Below are 19,770 nucleotides of genomic sequence, written 5' to 3' on the forward strand. Positions count from 1 at the left end.
TAAAAGCTTCAAACTGAACATGACCATACAAACTAGCCAATTATTCAAACAAGCCAACTATTTTATACGTTTTGGGTGTGTGCAAACTGATTGCTAATAACCTCTTCTAGGGCCCTAGGAACGGCAAGTACTTTTGGATACACCACATCATATTACCTGTAAACATGGCTTTGAAGTAATCACTTGAGGACGCCATCATAGCTCGGTGGACTGGAAAGATTTCATCCCCGTCACCCGGTACCAGTGTAACATCACAGAGTAGGCCTTCTATTCGTAACTGGTCAAATCCCTTTAAATGAAAGAAATGGAGAAGGAGAATGAAGAGGTTGTGAATATAAAGCGATATCAATATTCATAGATTGGAGATGAGCGGACCTGAACTATAGGTTCGGCATCCTTTATTCGACAGTTCCGGACACCTGGGGGAAACACCTGGCCAATCGCAGCCAGGCTTAGTTCCTAAGTGCGTAAAGCTGCCCAATTGGCTGCTCTGCAGCCCATCAAGCATGTCCAGGGTTTTTTGGAGCTGCCAAACCTAAAGTTCTGGTTCGCTCATCTCTATAGAAGATCAAAGTGCTCATCCTGCTAATAAGAAACGTCACCAAAAACAGGAAAAGTATCTTCCTTAGACACTGATTGATCATAAAAAAGAAATATATGCTTTGTAACGGATTTTGAGTGTAATAAATCCTAATCCTGCTAGAAGAAACCCTCTACAAGCCGTTTCTAAAGGGCCTTCTATATGCATGTGTCTCATGGAGTACAGATAGGGGTCCGGGTGTGAATACCTTGTGGGTCTGTATCCCTGTGTGCAAAATTATGTCAGATGCGACCTGGCCAGCTTTTGCATATTTTCTTCGAAACTATGCAGACCCGTCTGCCGAACCCCTGTACACCCCCTCCATGCCCACGTGAGTTGGGGTTGGTGTAGTTGCAGTGAGAATTGCCCAAGAATTTGCAATTCTTTCACTGCTTCTATGCCAGTAAACTAGAATGGAAGCAGTGATAAATCTCCCCTATGTGTATTTAGGGTATAGTCCACATGCAATATAATTTCTTAGGCTTCTCCAGAATCTGCCAACAGCAAATGGAGAGAATAGAATAATCAGACCCTTGGACCGGGATTTGATTCATGTTCCGGTTGGATTGCGTTTTGAAACTCAATTCAACTGTACAGGGAAGAGCTTTTCTCAATCACATGCATTTCTAAATTAAGTATCCAGTTTTAGTGAAGATGGATACATTTCCACTGGAGTATTTTCTGTCTGCATGACCCGAATCATCTAGAACAAACATAAAATGTGGTATTCTATCTGCAAACTGCAGAGCATGTGCATGGACAGATGCTACAGTCACTGGGGACAGCACCATCCTTAGAGACCAGATAGTCATAGTGGAGATGCATACGCGGCCTTACCCAAGTGTGCGGTGTTGCTATCCAACCTTACCTACACCTTGAGCTGTACAATAAAGCAGTTATTTAATTTCTGTCCCCCTTATGGAGAACAAGTCTATGGAATTACTAGTCTATATAGCTACATAGGTATTTAAACTAAAAATTTAATGTATCGCTGTCATTATGACCAGTTTTGAGCATACTATGCAGCATACAGTATTGGGAACTGTTCCTGTAGATCTGTGTAACCATAACGTCGAAAAATAGCTTTCTATTCCAGGATTGCAGCTGTACTTTGAGCAGTGGTTGAGTCTCCTGACTGTTGTGTTCTCAGATCTTTGCATCACACCGCTCGCCAGCATATCCCACTTTCTGTAATATCTACAGCTAGCACATTTCCACGTCATGTGCAGGTACCCTTTACTCAGGAGATCTCAAATCAATGCACCAGCTACAATCCTGAAATATAAATGCATTTTCACAATCCTGCTGCTACTAATACCCCCGCCCCCCCCCCCCCCGTTAGGCATATCTTGAAGGTCAATACATAACAGTCTGTAGCTTTGCATGGTCAAAACATCCCATCACTACGATCCCTGCATAGATAAATTATGTGAAAGCCGTTATCAAATCATAAGCCTTCTTACGGTGCCCACATGTAGCCATAAAACTAGCCACCTGCTACATTATCCAAGGACTGTCCCCTCTGCGTACCTGTAATACCACTGAACTGTGAGTATTGCTGGTAAAGAAGCGCGTGGTGCCCGTCTTTGAAGACTGGAGGTGAGCAGACACACCCATATCGGTGCTCCCCAGAGAGACTTTCAAGTGAGGGTCCTCCTCCTCCACCAAAGATCTGAAAGAAAATTGTAACCAGACTAAATCGTTTAGCAAAAATAAAAATTACTTTTTAGAAAATTCACGCTAAAATATACAAAAAACAGGCACATGTATAATCTCTAGGAAGCATTTAGGGAAAGGGCGGGGTTTACAGTTATAGATAACCAACCACAATATGAATAAACATGAGGAATCAGGGGGATATAACACAACCGTATATGAAAATTGGTGGAAATAAATGCAAAAAAATTAGTAACACTCGCCGTACATTACCATATGGCTCCTTATACATTACAAATAGAAATGGTTAATCAGTGGACACAATTCTACAGGAAGGTCCCGATGTCCCTAGAAAAGCACGAGTTGTAACTTAACCCTGCTTCATATTGCCCCCAATTTTATGGGGAAAAGCAATCTACCTCATTGTGTGTGATCTTCCAGATACAGGCAGTCCCCGGGTTACATACAAGATTGGGTCTGTAGATTTGTTCTTAAGTTGAATTTGTATGTAAGTCGGAACTGTATATTTTATCATTGTAATCCCAGACAGAACTTTTTTGGTCTCTGCGTCAATTGGATTTTAAAAATGTTGGATTGTCATAAGAACCAGGATTAGTAATAAAGCTTCATTACAGACACATTTGATAACTGTTACAGCTGATTATTGTAGCCTAGGACTTCGGTACAATAAATTACCAATATCCAGAGGTCCGTTTGTAACTAGGGGTCGTATGTAAGTCGAGTGTTCTTAAGTAGGGGACCGCCTGTATCAGGGAAAATAAGGATAGGGCTGATGGATTTAAACATGTCCGATCTGATTGGAGAGGCTGTCGGCCATCAAAAGCGTCTCAAAAGGTGCAGCTTTTTCTCTTATCCAAATCCAGAAAAGCCAAGCATGCGTGCGCCTGGGAATATCTGGAGGCATAGCAACTCTCTAGCCAATGGGTAACCTCACAACAGGACAGCGACCCTGTACATACAGCGAACCCACCAATGACCACAATATACAAGGTTCTGGGACTGTTAGGTCACAACCTGGATCTAAATCTCTCTGCGGGGTAATGGAGGGGCAGGAAGCGATGCTCCATGTAGGGGAACGTTTCTCGCAGTCACAGAAATCACCAGCTGGAGGGGAATACGATCAAAGAGGGACAATATTGCTAAATGTTATGACAATGAGCAAACACTTAGAACGTTACTTACAAATTACTGCCACCTAGTAACACCGGCTATTGAAGTGCTCGGCATAAACGCCACTTTCTCCTTTAGTACATTTTATTCGTAAGACACAAAGTTTTTATGCTCAGAAAAATTTCTAGAAACCGAGGAGCTTTTAAGATGATGAATTAATTCTATTTTCATTCTAATAAACTTTCTTGTACTATTTCATCTCATCTCTGGGATTCTAATATTTATTTTCCTCCATAACTAAAACATTTCCAAATTTATAAAAAAAATTTACACCAAAGTTGAAAGAAAAACTGTCGGTAAACCTGATGATTATACACAGTTATGGCAAATATCACAGAGAAAAGAGATTCAAAACTGTTATATTAGGAAACAAAAAATAAAAAAAATTTACAAAAACGGCGAATAAATTTCCACGAAATTTTAGCAAGTCTACTACCGATAGTTACTACTAATTCAGCCCAATACATGTTTGAGAATCTAAGAAAAGTGAGAACAAATATTATTGATTGCAATAACAAATTTCATCCCAACTCATAAGCCATAGTTTTCCCAATTTCCCTCCGTATCATTGACCATTATCTGTGAGGACTACCTTCAGTTTGGTTATCGAAAGTGATGAAGCTTTGAAAGAAAAAAAAAAAAAAGTTTAGGGATTTTTAAAGGACAGCCAGGTTGCTGAGATACTAAGTTGTAACCCCAGTTGATTTACTGGTAGTGAGTAGTTATAATATACCAAAAATATCAGCAAAAGATACGGCAAGGCCCAAGACCTTCACATCAATGATGGATATCAATGTAAGAACAGGCAAACTACATTTCTAAAAGATCCATTGTACGGTGGTGAAGGCTTCAGTGAGACTACTGGAGGAGGGTGTAGAACCGAATATATCTGGCAGTGCAGAGGTCGCACTAACATTTTTCTGGAAGGGTAATAATACTCCTTTTACCATTTTTGAGGAGTATTTTTAGCCGATGAGGAGTATGAAATTTTTAGGAATACAAATATATAACTCCTAGTTGTGTATATATTTATCTATTAATGTCTACTAACGATCTAATAAACGTCTATTAATACAAGAAAATCATTAAAGCCTGAAACACGCCACACACGGCCCCTGGCACACACGGCCCCTGGCACACACGCCACACACGGCCCCTGGCACACACGGCCCCTGGCACACACGCCACACACGGCCCCTGGCACACACGCGCCACACGGCCCCTGGCACACACACGCCCCACACGGCCCCTGGCACACACACGCCGCACACGGCCCCTGGCACACACACGCCGCACACACACGCCACACACGGCCCCTGGCACACACGGCCCCTGGCACACACGGCCCCTGGCACACACGGCCCCTGGCACACACGGCCCCTGGCACACACGGCCCCTGGCACACACGGCCCCTGGCACACACGCCACACACGGCCCCTGGCACACACGGCCCCTGGCACACACGCCACACACGGCCCCTGGCACACACGCCACACACGGCCCCTGGCACACACGCCACACACGGCCCCTGGCACACACGCCACACACGGCCCCTGGCACACACACGGCCCCTGGCACACACGCCACACACGGCCCCTGGCACACACACGGCCCCTGGCACACACACGGCCCCTGGCACACACACGGCCCCTGGCACACACACGGCCCCTGGCACACACACGGCACCTGGCACACACACGGCACCTGGCACACACACGGCACCTGGCACACACATGGCACCTGGCACACACATGGCACCTGGCACACACATGGCACCTGGCACACTCAAGCCACACACGGCAACTGGCACACTCAAGCCACACACGGCAACTGGCACACTCACGCCACACACGGCAACTGGCACACTCACGCCACACACGGCAACTGGCACACACACACGGCACCTGACACACTCACCACACACTACACACGGCACACTCGCCACACACACTACACACAGCACACACACACACTTTACACAGCATACACACACTACACGCAGCACACTACACACAGTGTGCAGAGAGTACAGTGTGGGTTTGCACTCACCTTGCCCTGCCAGAATCACGTAATCGCTGATACACAGGCCTGCAGGGAGAGCTGGAGCAGCAGCCCCGAAGCCGCATGTCTCCCCCGGGGCCTGCGCTCTCGCTGGGGGTCTCTCCAACGCGCCGCTGACACGGATCACGGCGTCACATGTCCAGCGGAGCGGCCCTGCGCTGCGACTGCGCCACTGATATTTCTCTCCTTTGCGGCGCGCGCTGAACCCCTCAGCCTGCGCGCTATAGGAAATAATTGCCATGCGTACTTTGACGCATGGCAATTATTTTGGGGGGTAATGGCGCCTCATCATGCGTCTATGACGCTTGGTGAGGCGTTAATGCGACCTCTATGGCAGTGCATCTTATAGGCGGTGATTTGTGATCTTATACAATATAAGGTTAGTTGTTATACCATTCACCTTATGTTATATTTGTGTAATGTAGCAGGCTTAAGCACAAGTAGTTAGGCCAATTATGTCAGACCTCTTAATTTGTAAGAAGGTTCAAGTCTCTGACAGCAAATGTTTATAAGAAGGATCCATTTAGACCAACTTGGCCAAATTTCAGAAGCCCCAAGCAAGGATTTGTCTTCCTAACATCTGCTCAAATCTAAGTGGTTGAGTAAAGCAATGGCAAAGAAGTTAAAGAGGAAAACTTAAGATAAAACTGTATTGGCACCTAGAAGTGTTCAGTGTGGACCCGCATGATCTCTGGGGCTCCAAGCATTTACTTGGGTTGTTAAATGGGTAATTCCACAACAGGCCATTGCTTTGATCTTTGCGTCTGCATTGAATGTCCCATGTAACCAGTGAGTATGATACAAGTGACACCTTATGTTGCCTGAGGACATCTTATATCAAATTCTACAGTCCTATCTGAAGGTCTGAAACACTGCATACACTACATAGCATGTGACAGTACTATCAGGTACAGCTTGATGATGAAGTAAATCCCACCTGTCTAGAAATTTAGGTGGACATTCTCTAGGTGGATTTCCATCACTGCCAGGGGGGTGTATAGACCCTGGGCACATTCTCAGATGCCTGGGCAAATGTGACATTTCTTTAAAAATTTTATTTAAAAAAAAAAAATGATGCATGCAAGAAGACAACACAGACACCGTAACAAGGAAGGTCCCAGATACACCTAGTTTTTGGGTGCTACTAATTGTGGTTACACCAGGAAGGATGCCCTGTGATATGGAAGACTATTAGGTACCCTCCCCTAGTACATCCCCTCACAGGCTTCAGAGACGGCTACAGCGTTCAGGATGCACCCGGTAGAGTGACAAAATTGAAGATTGGCGTAGCAGAAGTTCAGTGGGTTTTCTGTACGTATTCGCTTCAATGCACTGTGCTCACTGGGACACAAAGTTTCCTCACAAAGACTGTCATGTGCTGAAGACCTTAAAATATGTAGATGAAGATTGACAGTGATTTACTGTTCTGTATTCCCAACTCCTATGGAGAGGAGAAATCAGTGAATCTGCATCAAAATATAGTCCAGGATCACCATGTATTCGTGTACCTGCACACTTGAGTGAATTGTCTGTGGGACTTGTGGCAGCGGTAATCCAGCAGCTGTTCTGTAAGCATCAGATAACCGTCCGCTATCAGCCTGCACCGCTGCATAACCTTTGCATCTCATAGGCCTATAAGTGCACAATGATCCGCAGCAATAGCCACCATGTCACTGGCTCGCTATGGTGGAAAATCTGCAGGAGAAAGTCGTTCTGTGTTGTGTATATGGGATCGCCATCATTCCCATACAATGCTACCGTACTGCAGCTCTCGATTCAGCAGTGCAAATCCGCAACATGTGCAGATACCCTTATGTACTAACCCAATGTGGATTCTGACTGAGGATCAATTGCGGAACAGTTGCAGAGGGACTACACAGCCTTTATCTACTACTTTGCTGCAACGCAAAAGGCTGCTCCAGTTATCACCTGTTCAAGTCGACAATAAACTCAGCGCTTCAGCAGGTGATCGCAGAAGGCGCGTTTGTGATATGTCACATGGGAATGCGGCCTTCAGCTCCTCCGCAGTCAATCCATAGGAAAAAAATGTGGCTTCCCTGCACACACGCCAGTGCCAACGCAACCAACAGTAAAACATGGCTGCACACACTAGATATCAAAAAATAGAAAACAGTTTCATTAATTGCACAGTCATTGTGTAGTCATGTGACTATCCTAGGTAAAATAACAGTATTTTCAAAAATTGTATATATCCAAAAATATAACAAAGATCATTGTAAAAGAACAGTGATCTGAGCTAGAGAACACTTTTCTGCACCAATGTCCTTAATTAAGTGACAACCCTTTTATAACTAGTAACCTCTCCTGCTTTCTTTGACTTTGAAAAAATGTTGCGCCTTTCCAAAGGTGACGGTGTCCGCCATAGCAAGGAAAGTTGGTTGTTCCAAGACTAGGATTTCTAGAATATTGCATCTTCACAACATCACAAATGCATTCAAGTTCTGAAAGAAGGCTGGCTGCCCCCAAAAAACAAATGCAAGAGAGGACGGGACAATGCGGAGAATCTACATGGATAATTGTTTCAACAATGCAGCAGGAATTGCTCGCTAGTTCAGCACTGAACCAGGTAAGGGTCCGTCTCATCATACAGTGGGGCAGATTCATGAAGAGTGTGGTAAGGCAAGACACTGCAGAGTTAGACTAGAACAGTGATGGCGAACCTTTTAGAGACCGAGTGCCCAAACTACAACAAAGAACCGCTTATTTATCGCGAAGTGCCAACACAGAAATGTAATTAGTGATTTATACTCACTTCTCGGTCACAGTTTTCATCGATACCAGCACTTTGAGGACACCAATAAAGCAGAAAATAGTCCCAGGTAGAGCTGTCACTTTAACATACCTCTGTGCACAGCAAGTCCTGGGCTGTCTGGGACTGCAGGAAGATACCCGCAGTCCTCTCTGGTGATGGCCTGAGTGCCCACAGTAAGGGCTCTAAGTGCCACCTCTGGCACCAGTGCCATAGGTTAGCCACCACTGGACTAAACCATCTCATGCTTCACAAGCTTCATACAAGCGGATGATAAATTTATCATACTTTAAAACTGTGCAACTCTTTTTACACCAGAAAACTAGGACAAAATTCTGTCTAGTAAGCATCATTTTTGGCGCACTGACTTTGAGGCCTTGCCCCCTTTTCATAGGCCACACACCTTTTTTAAACTAATTGTAGGAGTGTCTGAAAACTGTTAAAAACCATTGATAAATGTGGTGCAGACAGGTCATGGACAGATAATAAATCTCCTCCAGTGTCTTCACATTTAAGATCATCTGGAATTCAAGCCCAACCAGCAGTGATCATCCCTTTAATTAGCAGAAGTAATCCCCTTTGCTGAGGAGCATGTTGTATGGAGGAAGGAGTGGTCCACTGTTCACTGTTCATTTTCGTGATGAAAACTAGTTGAATTTATTGGGATTTGATGGAAAACAATGTTTGTTCACAAACTAGGGAAAGACTGATCTCAAAGTGTATAAAGTAGTCAGTGAAGTGTCATGTTTTGGGGAATGTTTTTAGAAGCAGGAGCTGGACCTCTACACGGCCGAGTGAATGCAAGTGTGTTTCTGAGCTTTCTTCAACAAGTGATTCCTTCCTTGCGTTCTACATTCAGGTCACCAATTTTCACTCAGGGCAATGTCCTCGTCACACAGCTAAATGGGTATAGCGGTTTCATGAAATAATTGGACTGTGGAAGATACTGGAAGAGTGGATCAAATTTCCACCAGAGCAGTGTGAGACTAGTGTTGTCTTGTGCCCACATATGTGCTAAGTATGGTTCTTTAAATATGGGTTTATGTTGACAATTTTGTAAAACACTGCTCTAGTGGCATGGTGTACCCCTTACATAACCCTGGCCTCATGAGAACTGAGACATTTCAAAGATGTAACCAGAGGTATTCATGTGCTAGAGTTTTATTCCTGGATATGACCTTCAGCGACACCCTTTCCCCTTTGCCTTCAGCGACACCCTGACCCCTACTCTCTTGTAGGATAACCTGGTGCATATGTACATCAGATTTTATTCAGGTGGATGACATTTACATGACTCTTAATGCCAACCAAAAACCGAAGCCGCAAGACTTATGTGGAAGTCTTGATACCCAACCAACCGGTACGGCCCTGTGCCCCGATTATAGGCGAGAACGCTGTTGGGAGTGTTCCCTTTAACTTTCAGCCAAAGTTGTACTAATTCTCTTATGTCACGGGTTGTTAAGAGTTCATACATTGGCCCATATGGTAATTATCCAGTAGATGGCACCAGCAACACTTTCTACCTTTTGGATGGGAGCCAATATGTAAGCCCTTTTTTTAGTCGAGGCTGTAATCAGACTCCACACTAATGGTTCTTATGAAGAGCGGAGCTCCCCAAAAAAGCTAAACATGGAGACTCTTCTGTATCTTTATAGATAGAGGTTTCTACTTGTTAAGCAATGATTAAATGCTGAACTGAAAAATGCCTTGTTACCCCAACACTTAGATGAGTGGTTAGACTAGGGAAAAGCAATAGGAGGCGGCTGTAAAGTGGTAATGAGACTGAGGATTGAAGTATGAGCCGGCTCCTTATATAACTGTACAATCAGAACAGCAGCTACATGCTGCACCAGACATGTCACATCACATAATGCCATCTACAATAGTATCACCCCAGTATTCCTAATACCACAACACCCTGTGCCCACAAGGCCAAAGGAAAGTGGGTTATAACAAGGACAGAAAGGACAATGAGCTTGGGGCCATTTACATCATGAAGAATCAGGTCACCCAGACCAGACACACACAGGTCTGCTCTATAAATATATACATGATATACATAGAATAATACTATAGTAGGTACGAATCAAATAAAGGGATCAGGTGCTTCAAATAAGGAGAGCAAAGGTCTGACCCAAAACATGCTCAAAGACAAAAGCCATTATCCACATAAAAGAATAGAGAACAGGAGAAACCACAAGGATACAGCACCAGCACTATCCTACTCAAAGGTAAATCTTGTGCATTGCGGAAAGTCATTTTGGATTTAACAGAATGTGGATGTAGAAATTTTAAGAAACATGTAGGAGAATAAATTGGGTAGATATTTCGTGCTTTTAAAATTAGTAAAAATAAATAAATCATGAAAAAAAAAACTATTAAAAATGAAAAGAATGTATAATATTTATAATTCACATAAATTAGGGTAAAAAGTAATCCACCTCTGCTTTACACCTTAAAGGCCTGTCGACTTAACCATCAACAGGCCAACGGCTACTCCCTCTGACCACCCATTATACACATACTCAATTTGGCCGAGCGTGCATGTGTTCAGATTGTGTAGGGGGAAGTAAATCTCTACTAGACAACCGTGGTGGCTGCTTCTCAGGCTATTACACTACAATACTAGCTGCTGGAGGAGAGTCAGGACACCCTAATACACATCACATAAAAGGTCAGGTCTGTGGGTCCAGATGATGTAAACTATGGCTCCAAAGAAAAAAACATTGAAGATGTCCACCAAATCACAGTAACTTATACAATGCAGTCCAGTTTATGCCCATCATAAACTTAAAGTATTTGTCAAAATGACACATCCAAGGTCCAGGAATGGGTTATTAATCCAGTCTGCTGTAATGTGACTTCTCCCCTCAACCAACATAATAAAAGCAGGAGATGGGTGACAAAGCCCCCGCTGTACAATGTCTAGTGGTAAAGGGCTCCTTTGTTGGTGCCATCCACTTAACCCCTATTGTACCACACTCCAGCCTGCGCCTGCCTTGAGCTTCTCTTGTTGTTAGAAAGACTCAATAGACCTTGATAACATGAATGACATAATGCACATTGTATAATATATAATACAGTACAAGATCTCAGGAAAAGGTCAGGGATGTAAGACAAGTCCGACTCAAATGAAGCATCACTCTAGTTAACCCAATGTTTCACCCTCCCATGTGTGACCACAGGGGGTTCAGGAAGCGGAGATGGATGGATGGATAGATATAGATGGGAGATTCTCCTATGCAAATACTCAAACGTAGGGTTCAAACTAATAAACCCTCCACTAAAAGTTTAATGTAGGGATTTACAGAACCCCCCAGAATCTCTGTAGAGCTATAGGGGAATGAAGAAGGGCCCTTGTTAAAGATGCCAAGTAGAGACAGCAGATCCCCATGAGGAGGACATAAAACATACTTAGCTCCTTTTTCCAATATAAACCTGGATTAAAGATCAATGTGAATGACAATGACTGTACAGCGCCATGGAATATGTTAGCGCTTTATATTATAAATAAACCATCACATTTTATTAAAAAGGAATCAAATTAGAACTCCAAAAAACAGTCACTGAAATACAACAGGATACAAACTATAGTTCTTGAAACTTATCCCATATGTGCCCTACAATCCATAATAAAATTAAAAAATATATATATATTAATATACAACAAGCAAAAATAGACAAACTGGGAACACTGGAAGAAGAAACTGCATAGTATATACAGTATAGATATAGAGACACACGACATGCTCCGCTGTACATACAAGGCAGAAGGACCGGGTCACGTCTTATAAATCATGGGGTCACGCATGATTTATGAAGGTTTCTTGGCACGGGACACAAACTGGACACAGTGGTCAGAAAAACAGCAGCACTTTATGGTTTGCCCAAGATAAAAACCATAACTGGGGGCCAGAGGAGGATCCGTCCATCCTTTACACAAACTGAAACACCAATGGGTCGTCGTTTAAAGGGAAACTTACAAAGACCACTAAAAGCTTAAGGATGGACCTTATTTCGATGTAGAATACCCAACAGTGACCGAATCAAAAATAGCTGTATATTTTTGTGATTTTTTTTTTTCATATCTAGAATTTTAGATAACAGGATTAGAAAGTCCAAAAGAACTTCTTAAAGAATATTGTGTACATTTCTAACTTTGGAAAGCAAAATGCCGGGGCGGCCTCGTGCCCGGAGGGTATTCTCAGGAATGAAAGCCCACCTTAGGTTTCCTCGTGTCTCTCACTTACATGTATGCTGGAGAAAGCAGCGATGACCTGGATGTTTTAAGCACGGGAACAGGGAATTTCCAGATAGCAGGAGAGCTGGTTTTCCATTTCAATGGCATGTTGTCACCACGGTACTACAATAACAGTAAACAGCGTTTCCATAACAGACTACCGACCAGGACTTCCATCCCACACGCTACTGACATGGCAATGGATGCTGCTGCTGCTGCTGCTGAGGAGGATGATGAGGATGCTGCCGCTCGCTCTGCACACAAGCAAATGACTCTGCCAATGCCCTCAACCCGATGCTTCCGATCTGTGATACGGGGTTGCCAGGCATTGCCTTTTAAATCCTCCTGTCCCCTAAAGCGATCTGATGAGTCTATCCTTCTACCTTAACAATAGTGCCACCACGCCAGGGAAGCGTTGACTGCAGTGGATAGTAAGATGATGGGAGAGAGGGAAGGAGGGAGAAAAAAAAAAAAAAGTAAGCCCTGCACTGCACACGGCAGTACAATGCAGCTCTATGATATCAAATGCAAAGAAAACCCTGATTGTAAGGGAATTCGGCTAAGGACACTGCAGTGGCACTTTCATCAAGCACCCACGGCTCTAAAGCTTGATTCCTATCCAATACAGAGGGTGGGAAAGAGAAAGGGGGGGGGGGATTTGCATAAAACAAAACATACCTACTCAGAATACACTTGTCATCCTCTGAACATTCTTCCTTTGAGCTGCAACAATACAAATGGGATAGAAATCTCAGCATAGCCTTAGGCCAGGGCTAGTGAGTGATCAGTGGCTAAATTCAGCAGCCTGTCTTCCTCTGGAGCAAGCTCTGGTCACACAATGCAAGATTGCCATAGTGAAGAGAGGGGGAAGAAAAAAAAAACAAAAAAAAAAACAAAATATATCAAAGTCCTTTTAATCCTTCAATGGGACGGAAAATTGCAAAAGACATGTCTGCATAGCGCAGGGCTGTGACGGCTCGCTCATTGCCCTAGTCTCCGGCCACATTCTGGAAGAGAAGGATCCTGGCCGGCTAACATGCTGGAGGTTCAGGGATATCTCTGTCTTCTGCAGTAGAGAAGCGTGCTCTTAATAGCAGTCCTTGTAGGGACGTTATCAACAATCTGATTCAATGCTCACCCCCCCAAACACCACCTCCTCCTCCACCCCTGTACAGATCACAAATTGCCTAAAGTAGTGACAGGGAAGCCAGGCATGCAGGTGTCCATCTGGGGGCCACGCTGCAGCTCCGGGCTCTGTCTGCTGACCTCCAGAGGATGGCTGGATGACTGACGGAGAGCTCTCAAATGGGGGCAGCAGATAAACATGCAATTCAGGCAAGTCCACAGAAAGGGATGGCGTGCGGCAGCTAATCGGCAAACAAAAGAGCACCGGATTCATTACAAAAGCCCCCTACTGAGTGTGTGCCCTGCAAAGAGGCTGTATACTGCGTGTATATACACACTATATAGTCCCCTCTCATCAGGGATCTCTGAAAATACACAATGTATCAAAGCTACTCCGCTCATATCACTGCAACTCATTACACAGGTACATGACACATTGTAACATCTGTATACTATAAAATAAGACAATGTAACAGTCATCTTACAGTAACACACAATACTGCAGATGCATCAGTGATTCACACAATAAACCGAGTCATTGCCATAAGAATCTGACGGAACGGTCCGTCCATACGACAAAAAGCCATTGTAGAGACGTCAATAGGATCCATGAGCTGGAATGTAAGGGGATGGCTGTAAATGCCATATGTGCACCACCCCGGAATAATGGCCCACACTAAACTTATAGCAAAGGGCTAGTAAAACAGCACCTGATAGGCGAGGAGAGAAGTTCTCATGGTCAGAGGAACAAAAGCAGCGTGGGAAGTCTTAGAGAGAAAAGGCAAGACGTGTCCACTGTAATATGCCAAGGTGTTGGGTCTGGGACGGTCATGCCAGGTACAGATTGAAGTCCGAAGAGAATCCCTCAGACACCGCACCGGGCCAGAAAGAGGGTACTTGATAATATGAGATGCGCTTCTATAAGTGGGGAAGTCTATAGTGGTGTATTAGGAGCTAAAAAATCATAGGCAGGTGTAGCCTAAAGAACCTGTCCCTAACCAAGGTCTAACCTGCAGTATCAGGTCATAGACACCAGATGTTTTCAAACTTACTAAAGCCATTTTGTTTTTGATTAACTTATGATGAACAAACCTCTCCCCACCAACCGAGACATAGGATACATTAGGAGACTCCAGGCTACACAAGTGTTGCCCGACATAGAATCGCAGTGTTGCCAGCGATCGTTGAGGCTTGAGTGGTTGCAGGCTATAGCGACCATGCAGCTGAGGCACCTGGTCCACACACCACAATGTCCGTGCCCCTCTGCGCCCACTTGCCGAGGACGTGGCATAGAGAAAAAATAATCCCAATTCCTTGCGATTCACTAGTAATTCCAATTATTTCATAGCCATTTAAAAAAAAAATGGCTTATAGAGCCCTGATAAATGTCCCCCACATTGACGCTTGTATTGAATACTGTAAGTGTTTAGCCAACAACTAGCTTATGACTCTCCATAACAGGAAAATCAGAGACATCTTAGAATACACACGATCAAGAACCACTTTTCTAGCATCTTCGACCAATCAAGCCCTTGCATGGAAAGCCCAGAAAATCTAAAGATCTAGGTCTATATGCAAATCTTAAAGGAACCCACCACTTCCAATAGTGCTTCTAAGCAGCTGGTGCCGGCACTTATCTTCGTTATGTTATTAAACGGTTTTAAAGCGTTTAAAACGCTTTAGTAATCTTCATATACGAAGTAGCTTCACCGCACCATGCGCGCGACCGCTTCCTATACAGGCGCACACACGGCCGAGCGCATACCACCGTGTGGTGAAACTACTTTGTTATGTTAAATGGTTTTAAATCGTTTAAACACTTTAGTAATCTAAACAAAGATAAGCTTGGCATATGTTTACCTTTAGTGGGGAAGTTCTATTTTTTGCAATAATTACAGTATTGCTACGATTATTATGAGTGTTTGTCAAAAAACCTTCATATCACTTTGCAGTAGAATTATTGAAAAACTAAAGTCAGCACAATCAGCTGAGACAACCTTTTATTTGTAATCCATGTAAAATTTTAACCATTTTTATGCAAACTACAGTGTGATACCTCATAACCAAAGCCAAACCAAGAAAGTTTTAAAAATAGAATATAACAGTAAGTGACTATACAGACTGTGTTTAGTTAGCAAGAAAAAAAGTAAACCCTAAAAGGCATAGTAAGCGCGTTTGTCAGGTAAACCGGAAAGTTGGCCAATAAACCGCACACATCCCCTGAAGGCCAATCGCGCTCATACAGAAATACAGGAGTTATTGTCAGTGCATCACAGCAGCAGGTGGATGAGAACAATAAAAATTTTACTGCAAAAGCAACTGAAGTCTGTAAAGTCGGGTAATGCCGCTAATCATGCTCACGGCGCAGATAACACGCTCCAACGTCTTCCTAGAGACCCTTCCGATAAAACAGCTAAGCCTAGCAAGGAGATGGAGAGGAATAGGATTTCATCCAGTGTGAGGCGCCACCTGGAGGACACAGGAGAACTGCAACTACACCAACCAAGAGCAAAGCACACAAAATACACAAACAAGCATAACACCACAAACCCATTGCACCAACCAGGAGGGAATAAGATGCAGTGAAAAATGATAGTTCCTCACGGAGCACAGAAAGCCGTCTGTAATAGGGTTATTTTGGAAAATCCAATGATTGGCAAAGGAATAGTATTTACATGATGTAAAGTTATCATATAATAGACTATGAAAGATTCCTAGATCTCTGCTTGCTTTTCTAGAGATCTAGAAACTTTCAACAAATAATTGATATTCTTTGTGTAATGCAGTGTTATTTAATTTTCCAATACACTTTCTGTATCAATTCCCCATCGTTTTCCTGATCCCTGCTTGCTGTCCTTCTATAGAAAGCTTCATTGTTTACTTCCTGCGAGTTAAAACTAGTCCTTGGTCATTTGATGTCACACAGGTGTACGCCATCCAATGACCAGGGACACATCGAGCCGTGCAACCGTGTGATATCACAAGGCCAGGGATACAATGAGCCGTGCACCTGTGTGACATCACATGACCAGGGATACAACAAGCCGTGCACCTGTGTGATATCACATGACTAAGGACTAGTTTTAACTCACAGGAAGTACACAGGTGCACAGCATCACATGACCAGGGATACAATGGGCTGTGCACCTGTGTGACATCACATGACCAGGGACTGGCGTTAATCCTCGGGAAGTAAACAATGAACCTTTCTATAGAAAGACAGCAAGGTTACCTTATGAAGCACATCTCCTCTCCTAGCCAGAATTCCAGAGAGTCCATCAGCTATATCTTCCATCACTTACAGTTTTCTAAAACTTAACAAGTACAAAATGGGCAAATATATGAAAACCATCTGCCTTCGTGCAGTCCTCACTTCTGTGCACTTGCACCATATAAACCAAACGCTGTTGGAATTGTGTCGAATTGAAGTAATAAATGTATCCCAAACATGCAATACAATACATCATACAGATGTTGATCTATTGCACGTTTATTGTATTGCATGTTTGCCACACACAGGTTGCAACCTGGGTATTTCACCTTGATATTTAGGTCTGACTGACGGGTCAGCATACATGCGGTTAGGGGAGGTGGATAGAGTGGGGTCACTGCACTCCCTCTACCCTGTGTTCTTTGTGATATTTTTAATTGATTTTAATTTATGTGGAGTTGTGTATTTCATGAAGTGTTTCAATAAAAATTATTTTGCTTTACGTTTTGGTCCTCAGTAGCACACTTCTTTTTCTTTGAGTATTTATATCAGTGATGGCGAACCTTTTAGAGGCCGAGTGCCCAAACTACAACAAAGACCCGCTTATTTATCGCAAAGCACCAACACAGAAATGTAATTTGTGATTTATACTCCCTTCTCTGTCACAGTTTTCATTGATACCAGCACCTGAGGACACCAATAAAGCAGAAAATAGTCACAGGTAGAGCTGTCACTTTAATATATATAAAATACCTCTGTGCACAGCAAGTCCTGAGCTGTCTAAGACTGCAGGAAAATACCTGGACTCATCTTTGGTGATGGCCTGAGTGCCCACAGAAAGGGCTCTGAGTGCCACCTCTGGCACCAGTGCCATAGGTTAGCCATCACTGATTTATATCCTTAAGGAGAACACCTACTGTCTGACCCTAGTCAATAGCCTCACACAGCCAATCCAGTTCCCTACGCTGTACTGAGGAGACGCAACAAGGTCGAAACAGCGCTGTCTACAGTTGTGAGTACGTTCCTTATGGAATAGATATTCTGGTTTGGCTTAATCCCACACCATGTTTTTAGACTTCATGTAGGTCATACTTGGTGTTAAGGGGGCTGCTTTTCAAGGTAGCAAAAGGAGGTATTGTTTTCCATTTAACACCTTGGAAAACTTATTTGCATTCTTCCCAGAATTCCCTAGTGGAGCATCTATGGCTTTAAGTCTCCACATGCCTTTAAGGTGGCCTTAATTGGCAATGTCTCCTTAAGGAGAACACCTACTGTCTGATCCCACACATCACCATCAAGGAGTTTAACTAACAAACAAAAAATTCTTACCTTCTCACTCCTAAACACTTTTTGCATAATAATTTGGAACACAGTGTAGGTATCTATACTGCAAAATCTTAGAAGATAAAACATCACACCAAACACTAAGAATTGGTCACTGCATGGATTTTTAGATTTTCTGGCATTACAACATTCCAGCATCTTGGCTCCTGCAGACTCTGATATGCCATACACATTTGCCGGAAAGGCTGTTTCACCTAAGGGAGGCCAAAAATGAGTGCTCTTTGAGACCAATAACTGCATATACTATACTAAACTATATACTATACTTACTATATAAGTGTTATACAAATACATGTTTACTCCTGATGAAAGGCTTGGGAAGTGTGTACAATGTCTGAATACAACAGCAAATTTCTGGCATTCCCGCATGTTCCTTCTCCCTAATAATGAAATATATTATAACAAGTGACATCAGATATGAATGTTGAGTCTTGCCCTAATATAGGCCCCAGTTGTAATAAGGTCACCTTTACATTAGAGCACAGATAATCCTACGTGCCGGGCTCCATGTCACCGGGTATACAGACACAACAGGTGGCTGCATTGTCACTCAATGGCTTGACATTGTCAGGAATGTTTTTTGTCTTTGCTTGCTGGTGTCAGATGAAACTGATATACAAACTAATGCTAGTGCACAAAAACACCTTATCTGTGCCATCCACATGGAGGACTATTCTCATTCCTGCTACAGATAAGTGCAAATCAACTGCAATGTCCCAAAATGGAAAGAAATAGAACCTTTCTTATTCCCAGTTCAGGCCAGAGTTCAGGTTCCCCTACAGCAGTGTTTTAGGGAGAGGAGCCACACTCATTCGATAGACCTTTGGGCACATGTATCTTTTGTTTTCTTTTCACCAGAAATCTTTTTAATTTTTGCGCATACAGAGCTGTGTGAGGGTTTATTTTTGCTTATTCCTTTTCGTGTACTGGGAAGCTAGAAAAAAAAATTCCAAAATGTGATGAAATTGTTGGCTCAGTTTTTACCACTTTCACTGTACGCTCCAAATGATACTTCTACTTTATTCTTTAGGCCGGTACGATCAGGGCGATACCAAATTTATACAGGTTTTATTGTATTTTAATACATTTTCAAAAAGTAAAAGCATACATTTTATCTGCCATTCAGATAATTGTATAATTGATGCTCTACTTCATTCTGTGTGAAGATGCTCTCCGACATCCACAAACCTAGCCAAGAATAACCCAAAGAGGTGGCCTCCTATCTTGTTCAAAGGGGGGTGTGGAGTCCCTCACCAATTGCGTCGAAAGGGTATCGATTCAACGCTCTTTGGTCAAATACACTGAAATTATGGATTCACCCTTTGTATTTGTTACAAGAATGTGGAAAAGGACTTTACCTGCAAGATCAAAGAGTAATGTATCAACACCTTTCGTGCTTGCCGCATCCTTGCTATGGGATGGACGCTGTGCATGTGGGGAGCCAACACTCGGGTACCTCAGGCACTGATAGCATTGAATGGAGAATAAACTTGCATAAAAGACATTGTTAACTTTGTATGATGCACTCCCAGCCAGAAGAGCCAACTAGTCACTATATACAGCTGCAGGGTGATAGCTATTCCTTCCTGATC

The 19,770-nt window shown here is 43.3% G+C and overlaps 1 protein-coding gene across 4 annotated transcripts in view; it reads right to left on the reverse strand.

The window, feature by feature from the left end:
* The window catches only part of KLHL13 (kelch like family member 13), a 42,366-nt gene that overhangs the window by 14,159 nt on the left and 8,437 nt on the right, over nucleotides 1-19,770 (reverse strand). Inside the window, exons 1-4 of one of the 4 annotated variants that reach the window (XM_072125115.1) lie at nucleotides 13,177-13,327; nucleotides 12,509-12,621; nucleotides 2,111-2,252; nucleotides 157-289 (exon numbers count right to left, since the gene is read on the reverse strand). In XM_072125115.1, the coding sequence (XP_071981216.1) occupies nucleotides 157-289; nucleotides 2,111-2,252; nucleotides 12,509-12,606 (373 nt within the window). In that variant the 5' untranslated portion in view covers nucleotides 12,607-12,621; nucleotides 13,177-13,327. Of the gene's footprint in view, nucleotides 1-156; nucleotides 290-2,110; nucleotides 2,253-12,508; nucleotides 12,622-13,176; nucleotides 13,365-19,770 lie in introns of those variants that run through there. The other 3 variants (XM_072125116.1, XM_072125117.1, XM_072125118.1) reach the window with 3 other exon arrangements.

Source organism: Engystomops pustulosus, chromosome 9 (genome assembly GCF_040894005.1).
Source record: "Engystomops pustulosus chromosome 9, aEngPut4.maternal, whole genome shotgun sequence".
NCBI classification, from domain to species: Eukaryota; Metazoa; Chordata; class Amphibia; order Anura; family Leptodactylidae; genus Engystomops; species Engystomops pustulosus.